The following is a 20,015-nucleotide window of genomic DNA, read 5'->3' as shown; positions in this document are numbered from 1 at the left end:
TTAGTACTTTTAACATATTGCATGAAGGTGGAACAGACTGTATACCTTGGAGCTAGATATTCTCTGCTACTAACTGAAAAGGTAGATAAGCTGTAGAATAATCTTCCTCCAGCATCCAGCACAAAACACATATCATTTGCACCAACTCCACTAAGCTTTTTATTCATCTACCTGCTTTCTTAATTAACTTTTTTTTCTGTATATTGATATTAATATTCTTTCAGCCTCTGAATAATCCAGCCATGCAAGCACTTTCATTGCCTGCCACGTCTACTTATTTTCTACAGGTATTCACCTTTCTCACTAAATGATATTAGAAGTCCCATTCAGTGCTCTCTGTCATTTTAATATACAATATAAGGATTTGTTGCGATCTGTTTAAAATCGATCTGTCTTGACAGTAGTGTAACCAGAGCCATGTTCTAGTCAAGAGACCCATGTGCACTGCAGCCAAAAGGGTGACCTATGTGTGCCAGGACAGTTTGGTACTTAAAGTGTGACCTTTTTTTTTATCCTTCATTTTTTTTTTTCTGCTAGTCTTCTAATGATTTGCCCAGATGCCATTCATTATAACAAACCACAATATAAAGTCCTGTTGTGCACTGTCTTCCTTACTGATGCTCGGAAGAACTTTCTAATATATGTCAAACACTACATTGGGCTGAATTCAGAAAGGAATACAATTCTATATAATCAGTCCGTAAGAAACAGAAAATATCGGCACTCACCAATTCAGCTTGCAAGTCTTCTTTATTGAAGCAGCTTCCACTGCCATCCACTGTCCCCCCGCTACCCTTCTCTTCTGTACCCTATTTGTAAGTATGCTTCAATAAAGAAGACTTGCAAGCTGAATTGGTGAGTGCCGATATTTTCTGTTTCTTACGGACTGATTTGAAAATTGCTTGCCATATCTGAGCACCACCTCCAGCAACACAGCTACACTAGCACCCATCTGCCGTCTTACACCCCAGGACACCACTAGCAGTGCTGCACCACCTCTATTGTGAACAATTCTATATAATATTTATTATACATATGTTGTTTTTTGTTCTCCATATATGGAAAGATGAGGAAATTTTGCCAAAGACTTTTTTGAGCTACAATGATATTTGGACCTTTGATACAGCTCCCCGGATTGGCATGCATTGTGATGACGTGCAAAACGCACAGCAGGAATATTTAGTTTGGAATAAAGAATAACTTGTCATAAGTGATGGGGATTGTATATTAAGGGTATGTTCACACTACGGAGTTCCCAGTGGAATTCCGCAGTGTGAACTTAACATTAGTGTGAATGGGTCTTCCGCGAGACCCGTTCACACTGCGGAATTTCAGCGGCGGACAATTCCGCCGCTGAAATTGTTCCGCGCAAAGAAAGAACATGTTCATTCTTTGCGCGGAAGTCCGCGAGCACTGCATAGCCGTCAATGGTGACGGCGCAGTGCCGCGCGGTCCTTTCGCCGCCACCGGCTGCCAGTCTGAATCTCCGCTCGCTGAGAGGAGATTCCGTACACACTCCGTAGTGTGAACATACCCTTATAGGGAAATTGTATACTTCCTGTCACAGACTGTATAAAGCTTCATTATTACAGCTTACCTTTCTGTAGTGTTGTTTTGCAGCAGAAGTGTCTGGCTTCATGCCCAAACCAAGGTGAAGACATCTGGCAAGGTAGAAGTTGGCCATAGCAATTCCTTTGGCTGTGTACGCAGGAAGACGATCTTCTGCATCTACTTGTAGGGAAATGTTATCATATTGCACAATCCTGTAATAGTTACCAAAATAGAAGGAGAGTATGTTAAATGCACGTTTACATCTGTCACATAGCAGCTATACAGTAAGTAAAGTGTTATCATTCTACTGCAGACAACTAGCTGGCAGTTTATAGAATAGAGATTATAAGAAACAGATTACACACATTTAGCTGTATACTACACTACTTTTTACACATCTGAAAAGACATATTCTTGTGAATGCCTTTATTTTTATTTTCTTGTTCTTGCACATTGGAAAAGTTATATTTATTGGGAGTCAATAAATAATACAGTGGTCCCTCAAGTTACAATATTAATTGGTTCCAGGGCGACCATTGTATGTTGAAACCATTGTATGTTGAGACCAGAACTCTATGGGAACCTGGTAATTGGTTCTAAAGGCACCAAAATGTCATCCAAAAATAGGAAAAAGTAAAAATTAAAGAAAAACAAGTAGATAACTAATATAGATAAAGCAAGTTCTTATATATAAAAGAAAGAAAGATCTGCTGGGAGCTGTAATTGCTGTCTATGTCAGTGTTTCCCAAGCAGGGGGCCCCCAGCTGTTGCAAAACTACAACTCCCAGCATGCCCGGACAGCCAAAGGCTGTCCGGGCATGCTGGGAGTTGTAGTTTTGCAACAGCTGGGGGCACCCAGCTTGGGAAACACTAGTTTATGTAGAGGACAGGAGCTTCTTCAGGATCCTGTACAGAACACACAATGTCCTAAAAAAGTAACATGGAGCCGTCCTCACCTGGTGTCCAAAGGAACAGGTAACCCTGGTACAGGTAAAGTGTACAGAACATGTAATACCTCCCTGTACTGTAGGGGGCTCTACCAGACACCAGTCAGTGCATGCACTTCAGTAATACAGGGGTTTTACCAGTAAAATGTCCATTCTGATTGGTCAGTTCTTCCGGCCATTGACACGTTTCACAGATCTGGACTGTCTGTAGCATTGTAGTTGAGTCTGGTTTCAAGTTACAATGATCCAGAAAAGACCATTGTATGTTGAAACTATTGTATGTTGAAGCCATTGTAAGTTGAGGGATCACTGTATATATTTTTGATACTATATTTTTCACAAGCGCCTCTGATATTCAAAATATGTGCCCACAGAGGCTATAAAAAACTGGTATGGTACCCTGACCAGCACACCTATAGAACAAATGCAAAATAATATATATTAAGTATTTAGCGCTGTATGGGACTTATGAAGATGAGATGAATATTCACCTTATCTTCATAAGTCCTATACAACGCTAAATACTTAAGCGCTTTATTGAACATTAAGTCGTCATTACAAGTCATACAATAAATAACACAAAGCATGATGATACAGTATACAGCACAGGTTCCCTAGGCTATACACTATACCACATGTTACACAAACATTCCGCTCCATCACTCGTTATCGAAGAAACAAAGTCCAAAAACAAGGCATTACAGTCTGTGATCAGGTAGGGGTGTGGGATCTATGGGGGTAGGGAGGGGCGGAGTAGTACTCCGTTGGAAATGTTTTTTTTATTTATTTATTTATTTTTTTTAATTAACTGATGTCTGAAAGTTAAACAGATTTGTAAATTACTTCTATAAAAAAATCTTAATCCTTCCAGTACTGATCAGCTGCTGTATACTACAGAGGAAATTATTTTCTTTTTGAATTTCCTTTCTGTCCATTTTAGCAACTGTCCAGAGCAGGAGAGATTTGCTATGTGGATTTGTTCCTACTCTGGACAGTTCCTGACATGGACAGAGGTGTCAGCAGAGAGCACTGTGGTCAGACAGAAAGGAAATTCAAAAATAAAAGAACTTCCTGTGCAGCATACAGCAGCTGATAAGTACTGGAAGGATTAAGATTTTTTTCATAGAAGTAATTTACAAATCTGTTTAACTTTCAGGCTTCAGTTGATAAAAAAGTTTTCCAGTGGAGTGCCCCTTTGATCCTCTTCATCAATGTCTGGACTGTCCAAGATGAAATAGTCTATAAGCAATACTTAAAGGGGTTATTTCTTTCAAAAACCACTCCCAGTTTGTCTCCAGGTTGGCTGTGGTTCTGCAGCTCAGATCTATTGAAGTGAATGAAGGCAAATTGTAATACCACACACAACCTGGGGACAGACATGGAGCTGTGTTTGAAAGAAATTAGCTATGGTTTTTCTATTCCTGGATAACCCCTTTAATACGTAATATATATTTTTGAATTTTATTTTTATTTTTTAACAGCGTTTACCTTGCAGAATAAATAATGTCATATTTGAATAGTTCATACACATTTTTTACAGCCTTTTTTATACTTAAGAAATGGGAAAAGTGGTTTATATTGTTAAACATATTATGTACTAAGTGATTGCTTGTTCTTTTTATAGTACACTGCAGTACTTGTGCTAGTCAACCAGCTGTGCCTGTAGCCTAGAGGTCATTGTTAGACCTTTGCTGCCATTACAAACCCTTGGCACCAATGAGTTAAGAGAGGGCACCCTCTGCCTGTCTAACCTCTTAAATCCTGCACTTACCATCTACGGTCTGGGCTACACTACGCTATGAATTGATTTCAACTCAATCAAGCTACAGCGCAGTGAAAAGCAATACATTGAGCTGCAAGCAATTTTGTGGACTGCAGCTGTCACTAAATAGTTAAAATCAATCAATAACGCTACAGAAAGTCACAGAGTAGCCTGGCAAAAGAGGTTAAAGGGGTATTCCAGGCAAAAACTTTTTTTTATATATCAACTGCGCCGGAAAGCTAAACAGATTTGTAAATTACTTCTATTAAAAAATCTTAATCCTTCCAATAGTTATTAGCTTCTGAAGTTGAGTTGCTGTTTTCTGTCTAACTGCTTTCTGATGACTCACGTCCTGGGAGCTGTGCAGTTCCTATGGGGATATTTTCCCATCATGCACAGCTCCCGGGACGTGACATCATCATTGAGCAGTTAGACAGAAAACTTCAGAAGCTAATAACTATTGGAAGGATTAAGATTTTTTTAATAGAAGTAATTTACAAATCTGTTTAACTTTCCGGAGCCAGTTGATATATAAAAAAAAGTTTTTGCCTGGAATACCTTTAACAGCCAGGACCAGGGTTATCGCTGATCCTGGCTACTGCTGCAGTGTATACACAGAGTAATATACAGCTGACACCCCCTGTGTATGGAATGGGCTCCACCCCTGAGCTCTCTCCATTGTACATATATGGCAGGAATTAGGAGGGGATAAAAGGAGTTGCTTCATGTGGGTGAAATGCAAGTTGGATAATGTAAAGAGGTTTTTCAACCCTTAAATTTTTTTTTGCAACACACATGCTGTGAATTTCATGCTGTGTAATTCAATATAAATAAATAGTTTAAAAACAGCATAAAATCTGCATAATATAAACACGTGTAAACAAATCCTTAAAGTACAAACCATGGTTATGTTTGTTTTTTCCCCCAGAGAACTATTAAAATTAAGGATTGTTTTCTGTCATGATCATATTTGTTACAGATGTCTTCCTGTAGCAAGCGTGTAGTATTGAGATGTGACCTGCTTTTCCAGGCCTGTGGTCTTACTTCTTGGCTAGCTCTGCAGCCTTTGTGTACAATGTCCTGTTGTAGTAGTAGGCGACCAGATGCCCTTGTGCATACACGTTTCCACGCTCTGCTGCTTCCTTCAGGCACTCCAGGGCAAAGTGCATGTTCCTCTGTATTCCCAGGCCATGGAGATACATGACCCCGAGAGCTCCCTGCGACTCCACACTGCCATTACCACAGGCTTCTGAATGCCAGAAGAAAGCCTGTAAAACACCAACCAAGATCTTATAATGTGTGCGTGTCATTTAACAACAAAATCTTTATTCTCACATTGCCTTGTAGGTGAGGACTGAAGACCAAATGATTTTAGGGTAACGCTTTTTTTTTTTTTTTGTGAAAATTTCTATTTTCCTTTTTTTGGAAAGGAGTAATTGGTCAGAGACCCTCCAAAGCATCTCAGGGATTTCTAGTGCTGGTACCATTGTAGTAATGACCGGATATATGTCCAGAAATTGTAGTCGAATGCCACCGCTATGTTAATCCTGCCCCCTATGCTCCGCCAGGCTATATTCACATGGTAGAATTTCTACATGCAGATTCCGCATCAAATTAAAGCACAATAGGCTTCAATGGGATTCCACACTCCCATTCACACTTAGGAATTTCTGCAGGCGGATTCCGCACAAGCCAGAAACCACCCAAATGAAAGCAGACGCTGAATTGGTGCAGATGTGCGGAAATTCTGCCATGTGAATATAGTCTAAAGGCTAAAGTTTGAAGGGGCTTTTGATGATAGAAAGTTTTGATATATTGCACAGATAGGTCATAATTTACTGATAAGTGGTGAGTCAGACTTCTTGTACCACCATGATCTCTAGAATAAAGGATAGAGACCTTTTTGGCTCTTTTTCTGAACCATACTTATCCTGACCAGAGAACCGCTACCTAGTCCCTTCAAGTGAATGTGATTGCAAAACTCCAGAGTCGGCATAGTACTGTTTAGTGGGCAAAAAATGAAGTGGGCGCTGTGCTTTACTAGTAATGCAGTCACCTCCTTCTAGCAAGCGTGCCACTTACAGAGAAACTGACAGCAGAGTCCAACACACTAACCTGAATATACAGGTATATACTACGGGTGGTCTATCGCTTCTCAGTTCAGGAGATATTCATCTTGTTGCTAATATGGAAAATTCCTCTTATGTGTACTGGAGGCGGCTGCTGCTGTATGTGCAATGGTTTCTCCTGCCTGATCCGGCCAATACCCCCACCCCCTTCTGCTGATAACCCGCCCCTTCACAGCAGGGCCGTTTGAAGAAATTTGGGGGCCCCAAGCAAAATGAACATGGAGGGGCCCCCCCCCCTTGATGTTCACACACGTCACGCTCTAGGGCCGGCGTCAGGACGTAGTAACGCCGGCCCTTTAATTCTGGGAGAGCGACGTGAGCGAATGTCGATACGAGGCCCCCACATTAGGTGCAGCACAGTTCCCCCCACGTTAGGTGCGACACAGTTTCCTCCCACATTAGGTGCAGCACAGTTCCCCTCACGTTTGGTGCGGCACAGTTCACTCCACATTAGGTGCAGCAGAGTTCCCCCCACATTAGGTGCAGCAGAGTTCTCCCCACATTAGGCAAGCAGTGTTCCCCCACATTAGGTGCAGTATAGTTCCCCCACATTAAGTGCAGTATAGTTCCCCCCCCATTAGGTGCAGTATAGTCCCCCACATTAGGTGCAGTGTAGTTCCCCACATTAGGTGCTGTACATTTCCCCCACATTAGGCTGTAGTTCCCCCACATTAGGTGCAGTATAGTCCCCCAACATTATGTGCAGTATAGTTTCCCACATTAGGTGCAGTATAGTTCTCCACATTAGGTGCAGTAGAGTTCTCCCCTTATTAAGTTGCAGTATAGTTCTCCACATTAGGTGCAGTATAGTTCTCCCCACATTAGGCTATAGTTCCCCCACATTAGGTGCAGTATAGTTCTCCCCACATTAGGCTATAGTTCCCCCACATTAGGTGCAGTATAGTACCCCCACATTAGGTGCAGTATAATGTTCCCCCACATTAGGTGCAGTATAGTTCCCCAACATTAGGTGTAGTATGTTCCCCCCACAGACATACAGCCTCCAGCCATACAGTGTATGGCTGGAGGCTGTATGCCTGTTTACTGCCCTACTTCAGTGTTCCGACCACTGCTCCTCTGATTCGGCCACCATAGCAGTAGGTCCCGGGACTGGAGGAGCGGTGGTCGGAGCACTTAAGCTGATGTGCCGCTGGTCACTTACCATGCTAGCCAGCGCATGTCCTGTTCGCTGCTCCGCTCCTCCGCGTTGCTTTCCAATGGGCGCACGCACGGGACATCAGTGACGTCCCGTGTGTGCTACCTCCCGGCGGTCCCTGCGAGGGCCAAGAGGGTTAACAGGGGCATGGGATGTCCTTAATAGGGATGTTCTTAATAGTGATGGGAGTCATCCTGCTCTCCCCTGACAGAGCGGAGCCGTGGGCTCTGTAATTCATTCATGGGCGGGGGGAGGGGCCCCACCGGTATAGTGGTCTGGGCCAAAATTCATACAGTCGGAGAAAAAAAAACGGTATCCGGTATGAACCGGTATACCGCCCAGCCCTACACACATGCACTTTACATAAAGTCATCAACAGTAGTAACACACACACACACAGGCACAGTACATAGACATACACATATGTACACACATATATATATCCACACACACACGCTTATACACATATATATCTATATATCCACACACCTGCTTATACACATATATATCTATATATCCACACACACACACACACGCTTATACACATATATATACAGCAGGGACACCTACTATAGTCAGGCCCCATGTTGTACAGCCTCTGCGGTCTCCTTTCCTCACAGCTCTGTGCTCTCTCCTCCCCCCTCCCCCTCCTCCTGCTCAGACGGCTGAAGGCTGAGAGTCCGGAGCTGAGGGAAGATACCAAGTGCAGCTGGGGTGGGGGGAGCTTGATTTTGGTGAGGTGAGAAGAACTCCAAAGCTGCAAGTGAGTTTATTTAAAAAAAAATGTCAGGCATTTGTCCAGCCCTGGTGATGGGTGGAATTGCCCCGTTGCTACAGGACGGGCAAGCACTGGCTCTGCTCGGGGCCCCCAGCAATTGCTTGGTTTGCCTGTCCTGTAGCGACGGGCCTGCTTCACAGACATGACGAGAAAGAGGGGATGAATATTTATGGAAGGGGCAGAGTTATCGACTTGAGCGTGCGGGAGAAAGCATTGCACAAATATTTTTGTTGTTAAGAAAATTTAGGAACAGGGTCACCCGCACTATATCTAACTGTATATTTGAGTAAGTGTTGTGGACCCTGCTGTCAGTTTCCCTTTAAGTGGTTCAGTACAATAAACTGAACGTGAACATACTGTAACATGTATAGGATAATGTGAATAACCTTTCGCAGATTCTTGCTGGGTGGTCGGGAATAAAACTTTCCTAGCACACTCTGGGCTATCACACTGGCTTTGGGGTTTCCATTATCTGCTGCTATAAGCCACCACCTACAATAAAAGGAAACATGTAAGAAATGAAGAGGCTGGCTGCTACTGGAATGTCTGAAAACAAGGAATTACCTCTCTGCTTCTTCGTCAGAGTGACGCATCCCGCAGCCTTCATAACACGCTCGCCCAAGATTGTAAGCAGCTGCGTATTTTAGGTGTTTAGCTCCATGGCTACTGGAGCTGATAATCTTCTTCATGTATTCCACTCCTTTCCTCTGGAAGAAAAACAGGACGGAGGCAGATAATGGTCATCCCATGGATGAGGCTGTGTGTTTATTCACATAATCCTGGACAAAACTGCTCAATTAGAAAAAATTACAGCTGCCTGTGCAGATAGTATTCTGCATAATCTTGAGGATTTTTGCTGACCTGCTCCTATGTGACTGATCTAGTCAGCCTTTTATTACATTTTTTTTACAAAAAATTTAAAAGTTACAGAAGTTTGGCCCCTCCTCCAAAACTCACTGAACACCCAGGGCTGCCACCGGGAAGCCCTGTGTGTATGCTGATCGGAAAAATGCTGTGTTTTTAGTGCAGCGGGAAATACGCTGCGTAAGCGCTTTGTGGGACTGTACCCTAAAGCACTAATATCCATATAGTATCAGGTATTCACAGATTAAAGGGGTTGTCCAGAATTTTTTTTTATTGTGCATAGGGTGAAAAAAAAAAACACACACACACACTTCGAAATGCCTCCTCGCCAATCTCTTGCTACAGTGGAGACCAACTTTTCTGTGTGTCGAGAGGAGGGAGAACACTGAGGAGCTGAACTGGTACTGTTGGGAGATCAGTGAAATCTAGAAATTCTGCCAATCATTTTTTTTTTTTTTTTTTATAGAACAGAACTGCAAAATAAGGGAGAATTTCACCCAAAAACTGAGCTGAAAAACCAGTCCTGATTTATTTTGGGCTGTCTTCCTGTACAGTCTTTTCCTTTACTATCCATTAGCTGTCCAATGTTTGCCGGTGCCCCAACATATACTGTACAGGTACTGCACTTTTCTAATAAGAGCCTAGACATAAAAGTATTTCTGTGTTTGCATTAAATATTCTCATGCAGACATCGAGTTCTGATACAGCTCTAACAAATGTTTATACAACTACTTCAAGGCAGCAGAAAAAACTAAACTTTTGTAGCTGTATTATGTGATTGTTTGCCTTTCACTAATACAATGAGGGCAATGAGGCAACATAACGCTGATGCCATAATCCATAAAAAAAATGTTTATTGCGAAAATACAGTATAAAAAAAATACAGTAAGGTTCACTTAGGGGGGTTTGATGTTTGAATGAATATGGTGTTAATGAAAAACAATATGAAATGCTACGGTAATGGTATCCACATGGTTAAAGGGGTTATACATAAAATTGACATAAATAGCCAAAATGTAACCAAATAATAAAACCTTCACTCACCTGTCCAATCCAGTGCAGACGTTCTGGTGCAGGCCTAGGTCTCTGTTTACAGCTGATCAGTGGTCATGGGAGCCATAATGCCAGTACGGCACAACTGCTGAGAACACTGATTGGCTACAGTGGTCACGTTTTGGCCACTAGTAAACAAAGACTGGTGCCCACCAGAGCTTCTGCGCTGGATTTCTGCTAGATCATAAAGGTGAGTAGAGGTTGTTATTTTGTTACATTTCAGCCTCTTATAAAAAAAAAAATGAAAGGGTGGATAATTTATTTAATTTCCAAAACTGGGGGAAGAATTTCATGAAATAATTGACTGTTGACAATTATGGAGTATGGGTCTTGTGTTTAGAAGATATGATTAAATATTTGCTACATCCCAGGAATGGACATGTACAGTGTAGCCCAGTGTATTCCAAACAAGATGTCTCCAGCTGTTGCAAAACTACAACTCCCAGCATGCCAGACTGGTGTAGCCAGCTAAGTAGCACACGGATCCTCTGTTTGAGAGAAGACATAATTACTGTAGCCAGCAGGTGGCAGCACCACAGTGATAACCTATTGCTAGTACTAAAACACGACCTGTGAGAACTCTCATAGCCTGAAATATTAGATCTTTACGGTTTAGACTCAGCTTTGGGCCATGTTTGTTCATAGTAGTTAAATGTGCACTGTCTGACACAAAAACTTTTGATATGTTGTAAAGGATGCAGAACCAATAGGTTTTGCAATTGCTTTCATTAGAAAATTTTCAGTATTTCATACAGAAAAAGCCAGTCAAACAACTGCCCCCCTGCCTGCTTGGACACATACTAGTCCTGCTGTGTCCATGCATCATCACCTATGTCATGGACACACTTCCTTGATTGACAGCTGTGAGTGCAGGGCTCAGAGCTGGAGGAAAAATCCTCCCACTGTCAGCTTGTGTCCCGCTACTGTCAGAAAGGACAAGCTGGGAGTTGTAGTTTTGTTAATGCTAGGGGAGATGTGAGCAGACAGCGTACAGAGGGAGGGGCGGAGACATGCACAGTGAGGCCACGCCCCCTCCCTTTGAGAGGAATTCAGAATAGTGAGCTAAACTAAAAGTGTAATAAAAAAATAAATAAAGGTGCTAGACACATAAAATTAGATGTAAATGTTGCCACCTTTCTTATGTGCAGTGCTATCAACTGGTGCCAGAAAGTTAACAGATTTGTAAATTACTTCTATTAAAAAATCTTAATCCTTCCTGTACTTATTAGCTGCTGAATACTACAGCGGAAATTCTTTTCTTTTTGAAACGCAGAGCTGTCTGCTGACATCATAAGCACAGTGCTCTCTGCTGACATCTGTGTCCATTTTATGAACTGTCCAGAACAGCATATGTTTGCTATGGGGATTTCCTTTTACCCTGGACAGTTCCTAAAATAGACAGAGATGTCAGCAGAGAGCACTGTGCTCATGATGTCAGCAGACAGCTCTGTGTTTCAAATGGAAAAGAATTTCCACTGTAGTATTCAGCAGCTAATAAGTACAGGAAGGATTAAGATTTTTTAATAGAAGTAATTTACAAATCTGTTTAACTTTCTGGCACCAGTTGATTTAAAAAAAAAAAAAGTTTTTCACCGGAGTACCCCTTTAAGTAAAATAGAAAACATTCACACAATACATACCTGATCTTCTTGAGTTCCCAGACCATCATAATACATCACTCCAGCTTGGTATAATGCCTGATAATCCTCATCTTTGACTTTTTCAAAGTGCAATAATGCATCTTCATACCAGCCCTGAAAAGGTTTAAACATACAGCAGACTTATGGTACAAACTTAAGACAAATATCTACAGAAACAACCATAAAAGTTGTACATGTGGTTTACAATACTGTATTTGTCTCCACTGATGTGAATAGGGGATACCCCAGCCAAACCAATAGAATGTGAAAAAGATTTTTATTTGTTTTTGCAAAAATGCCAAAAGTGCTTATTTGGTGAAAAAATGCCACAGTCAGATGTTAAATGCAAGTCAATAGGGAATTGCAAAACGAACTGGACAATGTTGTTTTTGCACTTTCGTTTTTTCCTCCTTCCCTTCTAAAAATCATAACGCTCTCAATTTTGCACCTACAGACCCATATAAGGGCTTGTTTTTTTGCATCACCAATTGTACTTTGTAATGACATCACTTATTTTATAACATAATCTGCGGTGTAAATTTTGGGGGCTTCAGTTTCTACGCAGTGCACTTTTTGGTACAAAATAACACCATATCTTTATTCTGTAGATCCATACGGTTACAAAGATACCCAATTTATGTAGGTTTTATTTTATTTGACTACTTTAAAAAAAAAAAAAAAAGATAACTACATGTGCCAAAATTAGTATGTTTAAAATTGTCATCTTCTGACCCCTATAACTTTTTTTTATTTTTCCGCATATGGAGCTATATGAGGGCTCATGTTTTGCGCCGTGATCTGTAGTTTTTATTGGCACCATTTTTTTTTATGGGACTTTTTCATTGCTTTCTATTTATTTTTTATGGTATATGAAATTACCAAAAATGCACAATTTTGGACTTTGGTATTTTTTTAAGTGTACGCCATCGACCGTGCAGTTTAGCTAATCTTATATTTTACGCACGTGGTGGAACCATATAAGATAATTTTTATTTTTTTTACATTATTTAATTTAAAAAATGGGAAAAAGGGGAGAGGGGATCCAAACTTATTAGAAAGGGGTTAATACACTTTAATCAACCTTTTTTTTTTTTTTAACACGGACGGCGAGGAAGCCCTCCCGCCGTCCTCTCAGCTGATTGGAACATTGCGGTTTCACCGCGATGGTCCTGATCAGCTCCGCTGAGCTGCCGGGATCGTTTCACTTTAGTTTTAGATGCCACAATCAACTTGATTGGGGTGTCTAAAGGGTTAATGCTGGGCATCGGCACAATTGGCGGTGCCCAGCATTAATGTGTGCTTAAGTACCTGAACAGGTTTAAAAGGGTAGACAGAGATATAGGAAAAACTGCTAAAAGAGAAAAAAAATCTATTTCCACACAACGGTAATGATCCAAAAAGACGGAAACCTAGCCTAACAGTGGCCTCCAACATGTGGCTCTCCAGCCGTTGTGGAACTACAAATACCAGGATACTCAGACAGCTCACAACTATCTGGGCATGATGGTTGTAGAAGTTTAACAACAACTAGAGCAGGATGAGTCTGCCCCTTTCTGAGAAGTCTGAACGGTGTCAAACTAGGAACACGACACTTGGAAATGGTAATGCAAGAATTTTTACAATCCTAGACAGAAAGAACATCAGAGGTTTTGGCACCTGTCGTTCATGTTATTTGGCTTTATTCAAGGCCTGAAGGTTTACCTCCTCAAAGCAAAGTTGGCCTAGAAGAAAATGGGCCTGTTTATCTCCTTGTTGAATCCTATCCTTCAGGTACTGTTCGGCAATGTCTAGTAAGCCAGCACGGCTATGGCCTGTAAATGGAAGATACATGTTTTGTTATATCATTATTTGTTTTTAGTTTTAACTCATCTGTTAGAGTAGGTTCTTACTATACCCCTGTTGGTCTCTGCCAAAAACAGGATGTTGACGTATACTGTTAACTGGAGCGGAGGAACCTATTGCTTTCAGTGGCTGAACTGAGCCACTTAGTGACTGTTCAGGACCTATGCGCTAATTCAAAAGTGCAGGAATCCTCCATTTTTGAGCGCTCTGAAAATAGCGTAGGCCTCCTAGTGACTCCATTCAGCCATAGAGAGAAATGGGGTCATCTGCTCCTGTTGGTGCCCCGTTCTTCTTGACTTGCAGCTGACTCAGGGGCACGCACGAGCACCGCGGGCCAATCAGTGACTAGTGTGTCCACGCCAATCAACATGACTGATACCCAGCAGTAATGCGCAGGAAACTCACATAGCAGGAAGCTAAGACAGTCCCCCCGTCAGTCAAGTCCAACCATGTTTAGTGTTATTAGGTTAGATGTGACTAGACGACTGGGGTTGGACAGCCAAATGAAAGAGAGAGAGACCCCCAACATTTTTAATGAATGTATAATAATAAGTGGTTTTATCTTTTAAGAACTAATGCTTTAAGGTGCCCATACACCTTATACTAAGGTCGGCCAAACCCACCGCCAGTGTAGGCGGCCACCCAACACTTCACAAGTCATGTTGGTGGAGAGACGGGACAGGCATGCTTGATTTTTTGATTTGTTCTGCATTTTGTGTTTGTTTCGCTGTTCCGTTTTACTATGGTTTTTGTTTTTTTATAATACATGTCAATGGGGAACAAATCATACTACATAGCACTTGTTTATTGTACACATACATCTTTTTTAAACAGTATAAAATGTATCCATTAAATGTAAACACAAAGAAGGTGTGAACCCAGCCTACAGCTCCTACAGGAGTCTCACCTTGTATATTCTGAGGAAAATCAGGCATCTGGCTGACACTATACAAGGTGTCCCCCCTCTTGGGCAGGGGCTCGGAGTTCAGCTTCTTCATTCTTCAGACAATACAACTGTGTGACTAGTAGGATTTCATATTGCAATCTGCAAATGTTTCCTGAAGGAAAGCAATACAATACTGAATGTTAGTTGTACTTTTCATTTGATTTGAGTCTCCTACCTCTAGGCTTCCTCAGACTTTCCGCATGCTTTTTTGCTTTTAAAAACGTTTTTATTACAAGTCATGTCACTCTTCTATCCTGTAACTCAGGGATTTCTTTTGAATAAGGTAAGGGACAAATGTCAGACATTAAAAACCAACAAACACGCTCTTCGCTCACATGCCATCATTGTTACAATTTTGCAGCACTGCTTTAAATGGGCACTGTCAGATACAAAAACTTTTGATATGTTGTAAAGCATGTATAACCAATAGGTTTAGCAATTGCTTTCATTAAAAAAAATTCGAAGAAGCTGAAGAAGCCATTAAAACAACTGCCTCCCTGCCTCCTGGGATACATACCAGCCTGGCTGTGTCCACTTGTCATCACCTACGTCATGGACCCACTTCATGATTGACAGGTCTGCAGATCTAAAGCTGCTGTGATCGGCTCCCTCACTGTCTGTGTGAGGAGAAGGGGCGGGAGTACACTGCTGCCTGTGAGCAGATGATGAAAGAAGCTGGTGACTGAAGATGGGGACTGAATGGAGGATTTTTTGTTTAAAAAGTAAGTGTATCTGCATGTGTATATATATATGTGTGTGTGTGTAAGTCTGTGTTGTCTAGGTAATGCATATGAATAAATGAAGTGAATGTGTGTGTATCTAATACAGCCTCCAGCTGTTGCAAAACTACAACTCCCAGCATGCCTGCACAGCCAAATGATGTGTGGGCATGCTGGGAGTGTTAGTTTTGCAACAGTAGGAGGAAGACAGCCTGTAGCAACACTGCTATAAATCTGAGTTTTATCAATCATATGGCTCCAGCTGTTGCAAAACTACAACTCAAAGGATGTGTGTGCATGCTGGGAGCTGTAGTTTTGCAAAAGCTGTAAGCACACAGTGTGCGTATAGCATAAAACCAGAAAGGAAATGGTTACAGATGCTCACTTCCGAGACCAGTGACTGAGGAGAGGGAGGGGCTATCCCCTGAGGAGAAGAAAGGGACCGCCCTCCTGCTTCTGGTCAACAACATTAACCCCTTAAGGACGCCACCCTTTTTCACCTTAAAGGGGTATTCCAGGCAAAAACTTTTTTTTATATATCAACTGGCTCTGGAAAGTTAAACAGATTTGTAAATTACTTCTATTAAAAAATCTTAATCCATCCAATAGTTATTAGCTTCTGAAGTTTTCTGCCTAACTGCTCAATGATGATGTCACGTCCCGGGAGCTGTGCATGATGGGAGAATATCCCCATAGGAGTTGGACAGCTCCCGGGACGTGAGTCATCAGAAAGGAGTTAGACAGAAAACACCAACTCAACTTCAGAAGCTAATAACTATTGGAAGGATTAAGATTTTTAAGATTTAGAAGTAATTAACAAATCTGTTTAACTTTCCTGGAGCCAGTTGATATACAAAAAAAAGTTTTTGCCTGGAATACCCCTTTAAGGACTGAGCCCTTTTTCACAATTCTGAACACCGTCGCTTTACAAAATTAACAACTCGAAAACGCTTTTACCGAATATTCTGATTCTGAGATTGTTTTTTCGTGACATATTCTACTTTATTTTGGTGGTAAATTTTCGGCATTACTTGCAGTGTTTTTTGGTGAAAAATCCCAAAATTTCATGAAAATTTTGCATTTTTCTAACTTTGAAGCTCTCTGCTTGTAAGGAAAATGGATATTCCAAATAAATTTTATTTTTCTTCACAAATACAATGGGGGATATTTATCAAAGCTGTCTATGTCCCGCATCAATATAGACCAAACTACAGAGGGTTAGTCTGGTCTATTGTGCACCTAATTTATCAAATGGCGCACGGCTCTTGATAAATTCTGTGCACAGACTGCATGATCTATGGTTTAGTCTATATTTAAACCTGCTCCAGTATGGTCTGACATTTCGGCGCACTTTCAGCCAATGCGACTTGTCGCTGAAAAGTCGCTTTTGATAAATTCAGCACCAATGCATTTTTCAATGCATTTCAGTCTAAAATAGACTTGCATGCATCATGTTCTAAAAATCCTCTAGAGCAAAAGTCGCAGAAAAGTGGCACATATTTAGACTGCAACTTTCTGTGCGACAAATTTAGACAAGAAAAAACAGTCTAAATCCTTTGATAAATCTCCCCCAATATGTCCACTTTATGTTGGCATCATAAAATGGACATATTTTTGCTTTTTGAAAAAATTAGAGGGCTTCAAAGTAGAGCAGCAATTTTCAAACATTTCATGAAAATTGCAAAATCTGAAGGGACAGATGTTACAGAACTACAACTCCCAGCATGCCTGGGCAGTCTAGGCATGCTGAGAGTTGTAGTTTGGCAACATCTGGAGGGCTACCGTTTGGGCACCACTGTAACAGTGGTCTCCAAACTGTGACCCTCCAGATGTTGCAAAACTACAACTCCCAGCATGCCTTTTGCTGTCTTCTCCTCCAGGTACCGGCCTCCATCTTCTCCTCACGTTCCCCACGACATCCAGGGGTGGGCAGAACGGGGGTTGCCATGGCAACCCACTGTCCTGCGCTGCCATTGGTCAGAATCAGTTCTGACCAATGGCAGGGGATAGCAGAAGATCACAGCACTGCGACTTCGCTCCTATCCCTCAGGATGATCAGGGCTGTCACCAGAGACCCGATCAGCCCGGAATAGCAGAAAATCGCATGTCTGAATTGACATGCGATTTTCTGCGCTTGCCGACATGCGGGGGTCTCAGGACCCCCCTGGGCGATGTGTCAGGGTGCCTGCTGAATGATTTCAGCAGGCATCCCGGTCCGGTCCCTAACCGGCTAGCGGTGGGGACCGGAATTCCCACGGGCGTATGCATACGCCCCACGTCCTTAAGTTGTATTTCTTTCTTGAGTTCTTTTCTGTCTGACCACAGTGCTCTCTGCTGACACCTCTGTCCATGTCAGGAACTGTCCAGAGCAGGAGTGTAGAGATGAGCGAACTTACAGTAAATTCGATTCGTCACGAACTTCTCGGCTCGGCAGTTGATGTCTTATCCTGCGTAAATTAGTTCAGCTTTCCGGTGCTCCGGTGGGCTGGAAAAGGTGGATACATTCCTAGGAAAGAGTCTCCTAGGACTGTATCCACCTTTTCCAGCCCACGGGAGCACCTGAAAGCTGAACTAATTTATGCAGGAAAAGCCATCCACTGCCGAGCCGAGAAGTTCGTGACGAATCGAATTTACTGTACGTTCGCTCATCTCTACAGGAGAGGTTTGCTATGGGGATTTGCTCCTACTCTGCACAGTTCCTGATACGGATAGAGGTGTCAGCAGAGAGCACTGTGGTCAGACTAAAAAGTATTCCACAAAGAAATGTGGAGCATACAGCAGCTGATAAGTACTGGAAGGATTAAGATTTTTAAATAGACGTAATTTACAAATCTGTTTAACTTTCTGGCACCAGTTGATTTAAAAAAAATGTTTTCCGCCGGAGTACCCCTTTAAGCCCCTTAGGCTATTATGGATCCACTTCTGACTTTGGCTCAACTTTGACTTTTCCAAAAACTGCCAGAAAAAAAAACCAAGTGGAAACTTAGCCTTACACCCTAGCTGGTGTTTTACATGAAGGAGAGGGATCAGTAAGCGCTTGTTCACACAGTGAAAATTCACCACAATATCAATGCAGATTTTTAAAACTCCAATTGACTTCTATGGAAACGTCAGTGCAGAACCACCCAGTCCTGCATCTTTAAGATTGTTTATAATACAAAAGGTTGTTTATGTAAAGGAGGAAGTCTGTGCAAATTGTAGCAATGTGAACAAGCCCCTAGCCTGGTGTAATAGATACATGGTATAAGCATGGCGGTCTACAACCTGTAGCTCTGCAGCTGTTGTAAAACTACAACTCCCAGCATGCCCGGACAGCCATTGGCTGTCCGGGCATGCTGGGAGTTGTAGTTTTACAACAGCTGGAGAGCCACAGGGTAAGACCACTGTATATAGTTAACAAACCTATGTTCTCAGTACATGGCTTGCTGGGACTTGTAGTTCCCCTACACGTCTGGTGCATAGCAGCATTACACACCTTCTGTTCCTTCACCACGTTCTTATTATACAGGCTCCAGGGGACGGGTCTTGAGGTCACACTCACCCTCGGGTGTACGGTCACATGGCCGCTGTGTTTGGTCGCCCTGGAAACTATCGCTTGGTAACGCGTCTTACAGCGATGTCGCTAGGTATCACGTGCGCCAGTAAGAAGGAGAGGGCGGGGCTATGACTACTCCTACCAATAGTAATGTAGGGCGGGGCTTGGCGCTGCTTTGTTCTTGTACGCTGCGGCATTGTGTTCTGTGCAGATTGTCCTATAGGGCCGCTCTGTGTGAACTGTGCCGCCTGAAGGGATGGAGGAAAGAGAACACACACAGGGGGAGGAAAGAGGACACACACAGGGGGAGGAAAGAGAACACACACAGGGGGAGGAAAGAGAACACACACAGGGGGAGGAAAGAGGACACACACAGGGGGAGGAAAGAGGACACACACAGGGGGAGGAAAGAGAACACACACAGGGGGAGGAAAGAGAACACACACAGGGGGAGGAAAGAGGACACACACAGGGGGAGGAAAGAGAACACACACAGGGGGAGGAAAGAGAACACACACAGGGGGAGGAAAGAGGACACACACAGGGGGAGGAAAGAGGACACACACAGGGGGAGGAAAGAGGACACACACAGGGGGAGGAAAGAGGACACACACAGGGGGAGGAAAGAGGACACACACAGGGGGAGGAAAGAGGACACACACAGGGGGAGGAAAGAGGACACACACAGGGGGAGGAAAGAGGACACACACAGGGGGAGGAAAGAGAACACACACAAGGGGAGGAAAGAGAACACACACAGGGGGAGGAAAGAGAACACACACAGGGGGAGGAAAGAGAACACACACAGGGGGAGGAAAGAGGACACACACAGGGGGAGGAAAGAGGACACACACAGGGGGAGGAAAGAGAACACACACGCAGGGGGAGGAAAGAGGACACACACAGGGGGAGGAAAGAGGACACACACAGGGGGAGGAAAGAGAACACACACAGGGGGAGGAAAGAGAACACACACAGGGGGAGGAAAGAGGACACACACAGGGGGAGGAAAGAGGACACACACAGGGGGAGGAAAGAGGACACACACAGGGGGAGGAAAGAGGACACACACAGGGGGAGGAAAGAGGACACA

General features: G+C 42.8%; 1 protein-coding gene across 8 annotated transcripts in view; it reads right to left on the bottom strand.

Moving 5' to 3' along the window:
* Positions 1-19,064, bottom strand: part of LRP2BP (LRP2 binding protein) — a 51,934-nt gene extending 32,870 nt beyond the window's left edge. For 2 of the 8 annotated variants that reach the window (XM_056560022.1, XM_056560029.1), the window contains exons 1-8: positions 18,863-19,022; positions 14,630-14,780; positions 13,582-13,691; positions 11,881-11,994; positions 8,888-9,030; positions 8,710-8,815; positions 5,305-5,528; positions 1,598-1,763 (exon numbers count right to left, since the gene is read on the bottom strand). In XM_056560022.1, the coding sequence (XP_056415997.1) occupies positions 1,598-1,763; positions 5,305-5,528; positions 8,710-8,815; positions 8,888-9,030; positions 11,881-11,994; positions 13,582-13,691; positions 14,630-14,720 (954 nt within the window). In that variant the 5' untranslated portion in view covers positions 14,721-14,780; positions 18,863-19,022. Of the gene's footprint in view, positions 1-1,597; positions 1,764-5,304; positions 5,529-8,709; positions 8,816-8,887; positions 9,031-11,880; positions 11,995-13,581; positions 13,692-14,629; positions 14,781-15,185; positions 15,321-18,789 lie in introns of all 8 variants that reach the window. The other 6 variants (XM_056559994.1, XM_056560000.1, XM_056560008.1 and 3 more) reach the window with 6 other exon arrangements.
* Positions 19,065-20,015: the final 951 nt, after the last annotated feature.

This window comes from Hyla sarda, chromosome 1, assembly GCF_029499605.1.
Source record: "Hyla sarda isolate aHylSar1 chromosome 1, aHylSar1.hap1, whole genome shotgun sequence".
Lineage (NCBI taxonomy): Eukaryota > Metazoa > Chordata > Amphibia > Anura > Hylidae > Hyla > Hyla sarda.
The sequence above is the reverse complement of the archived record's forward strand: the minus strand, read 5'-3'. Positions and strand labels throughout refer to the sequence as shown.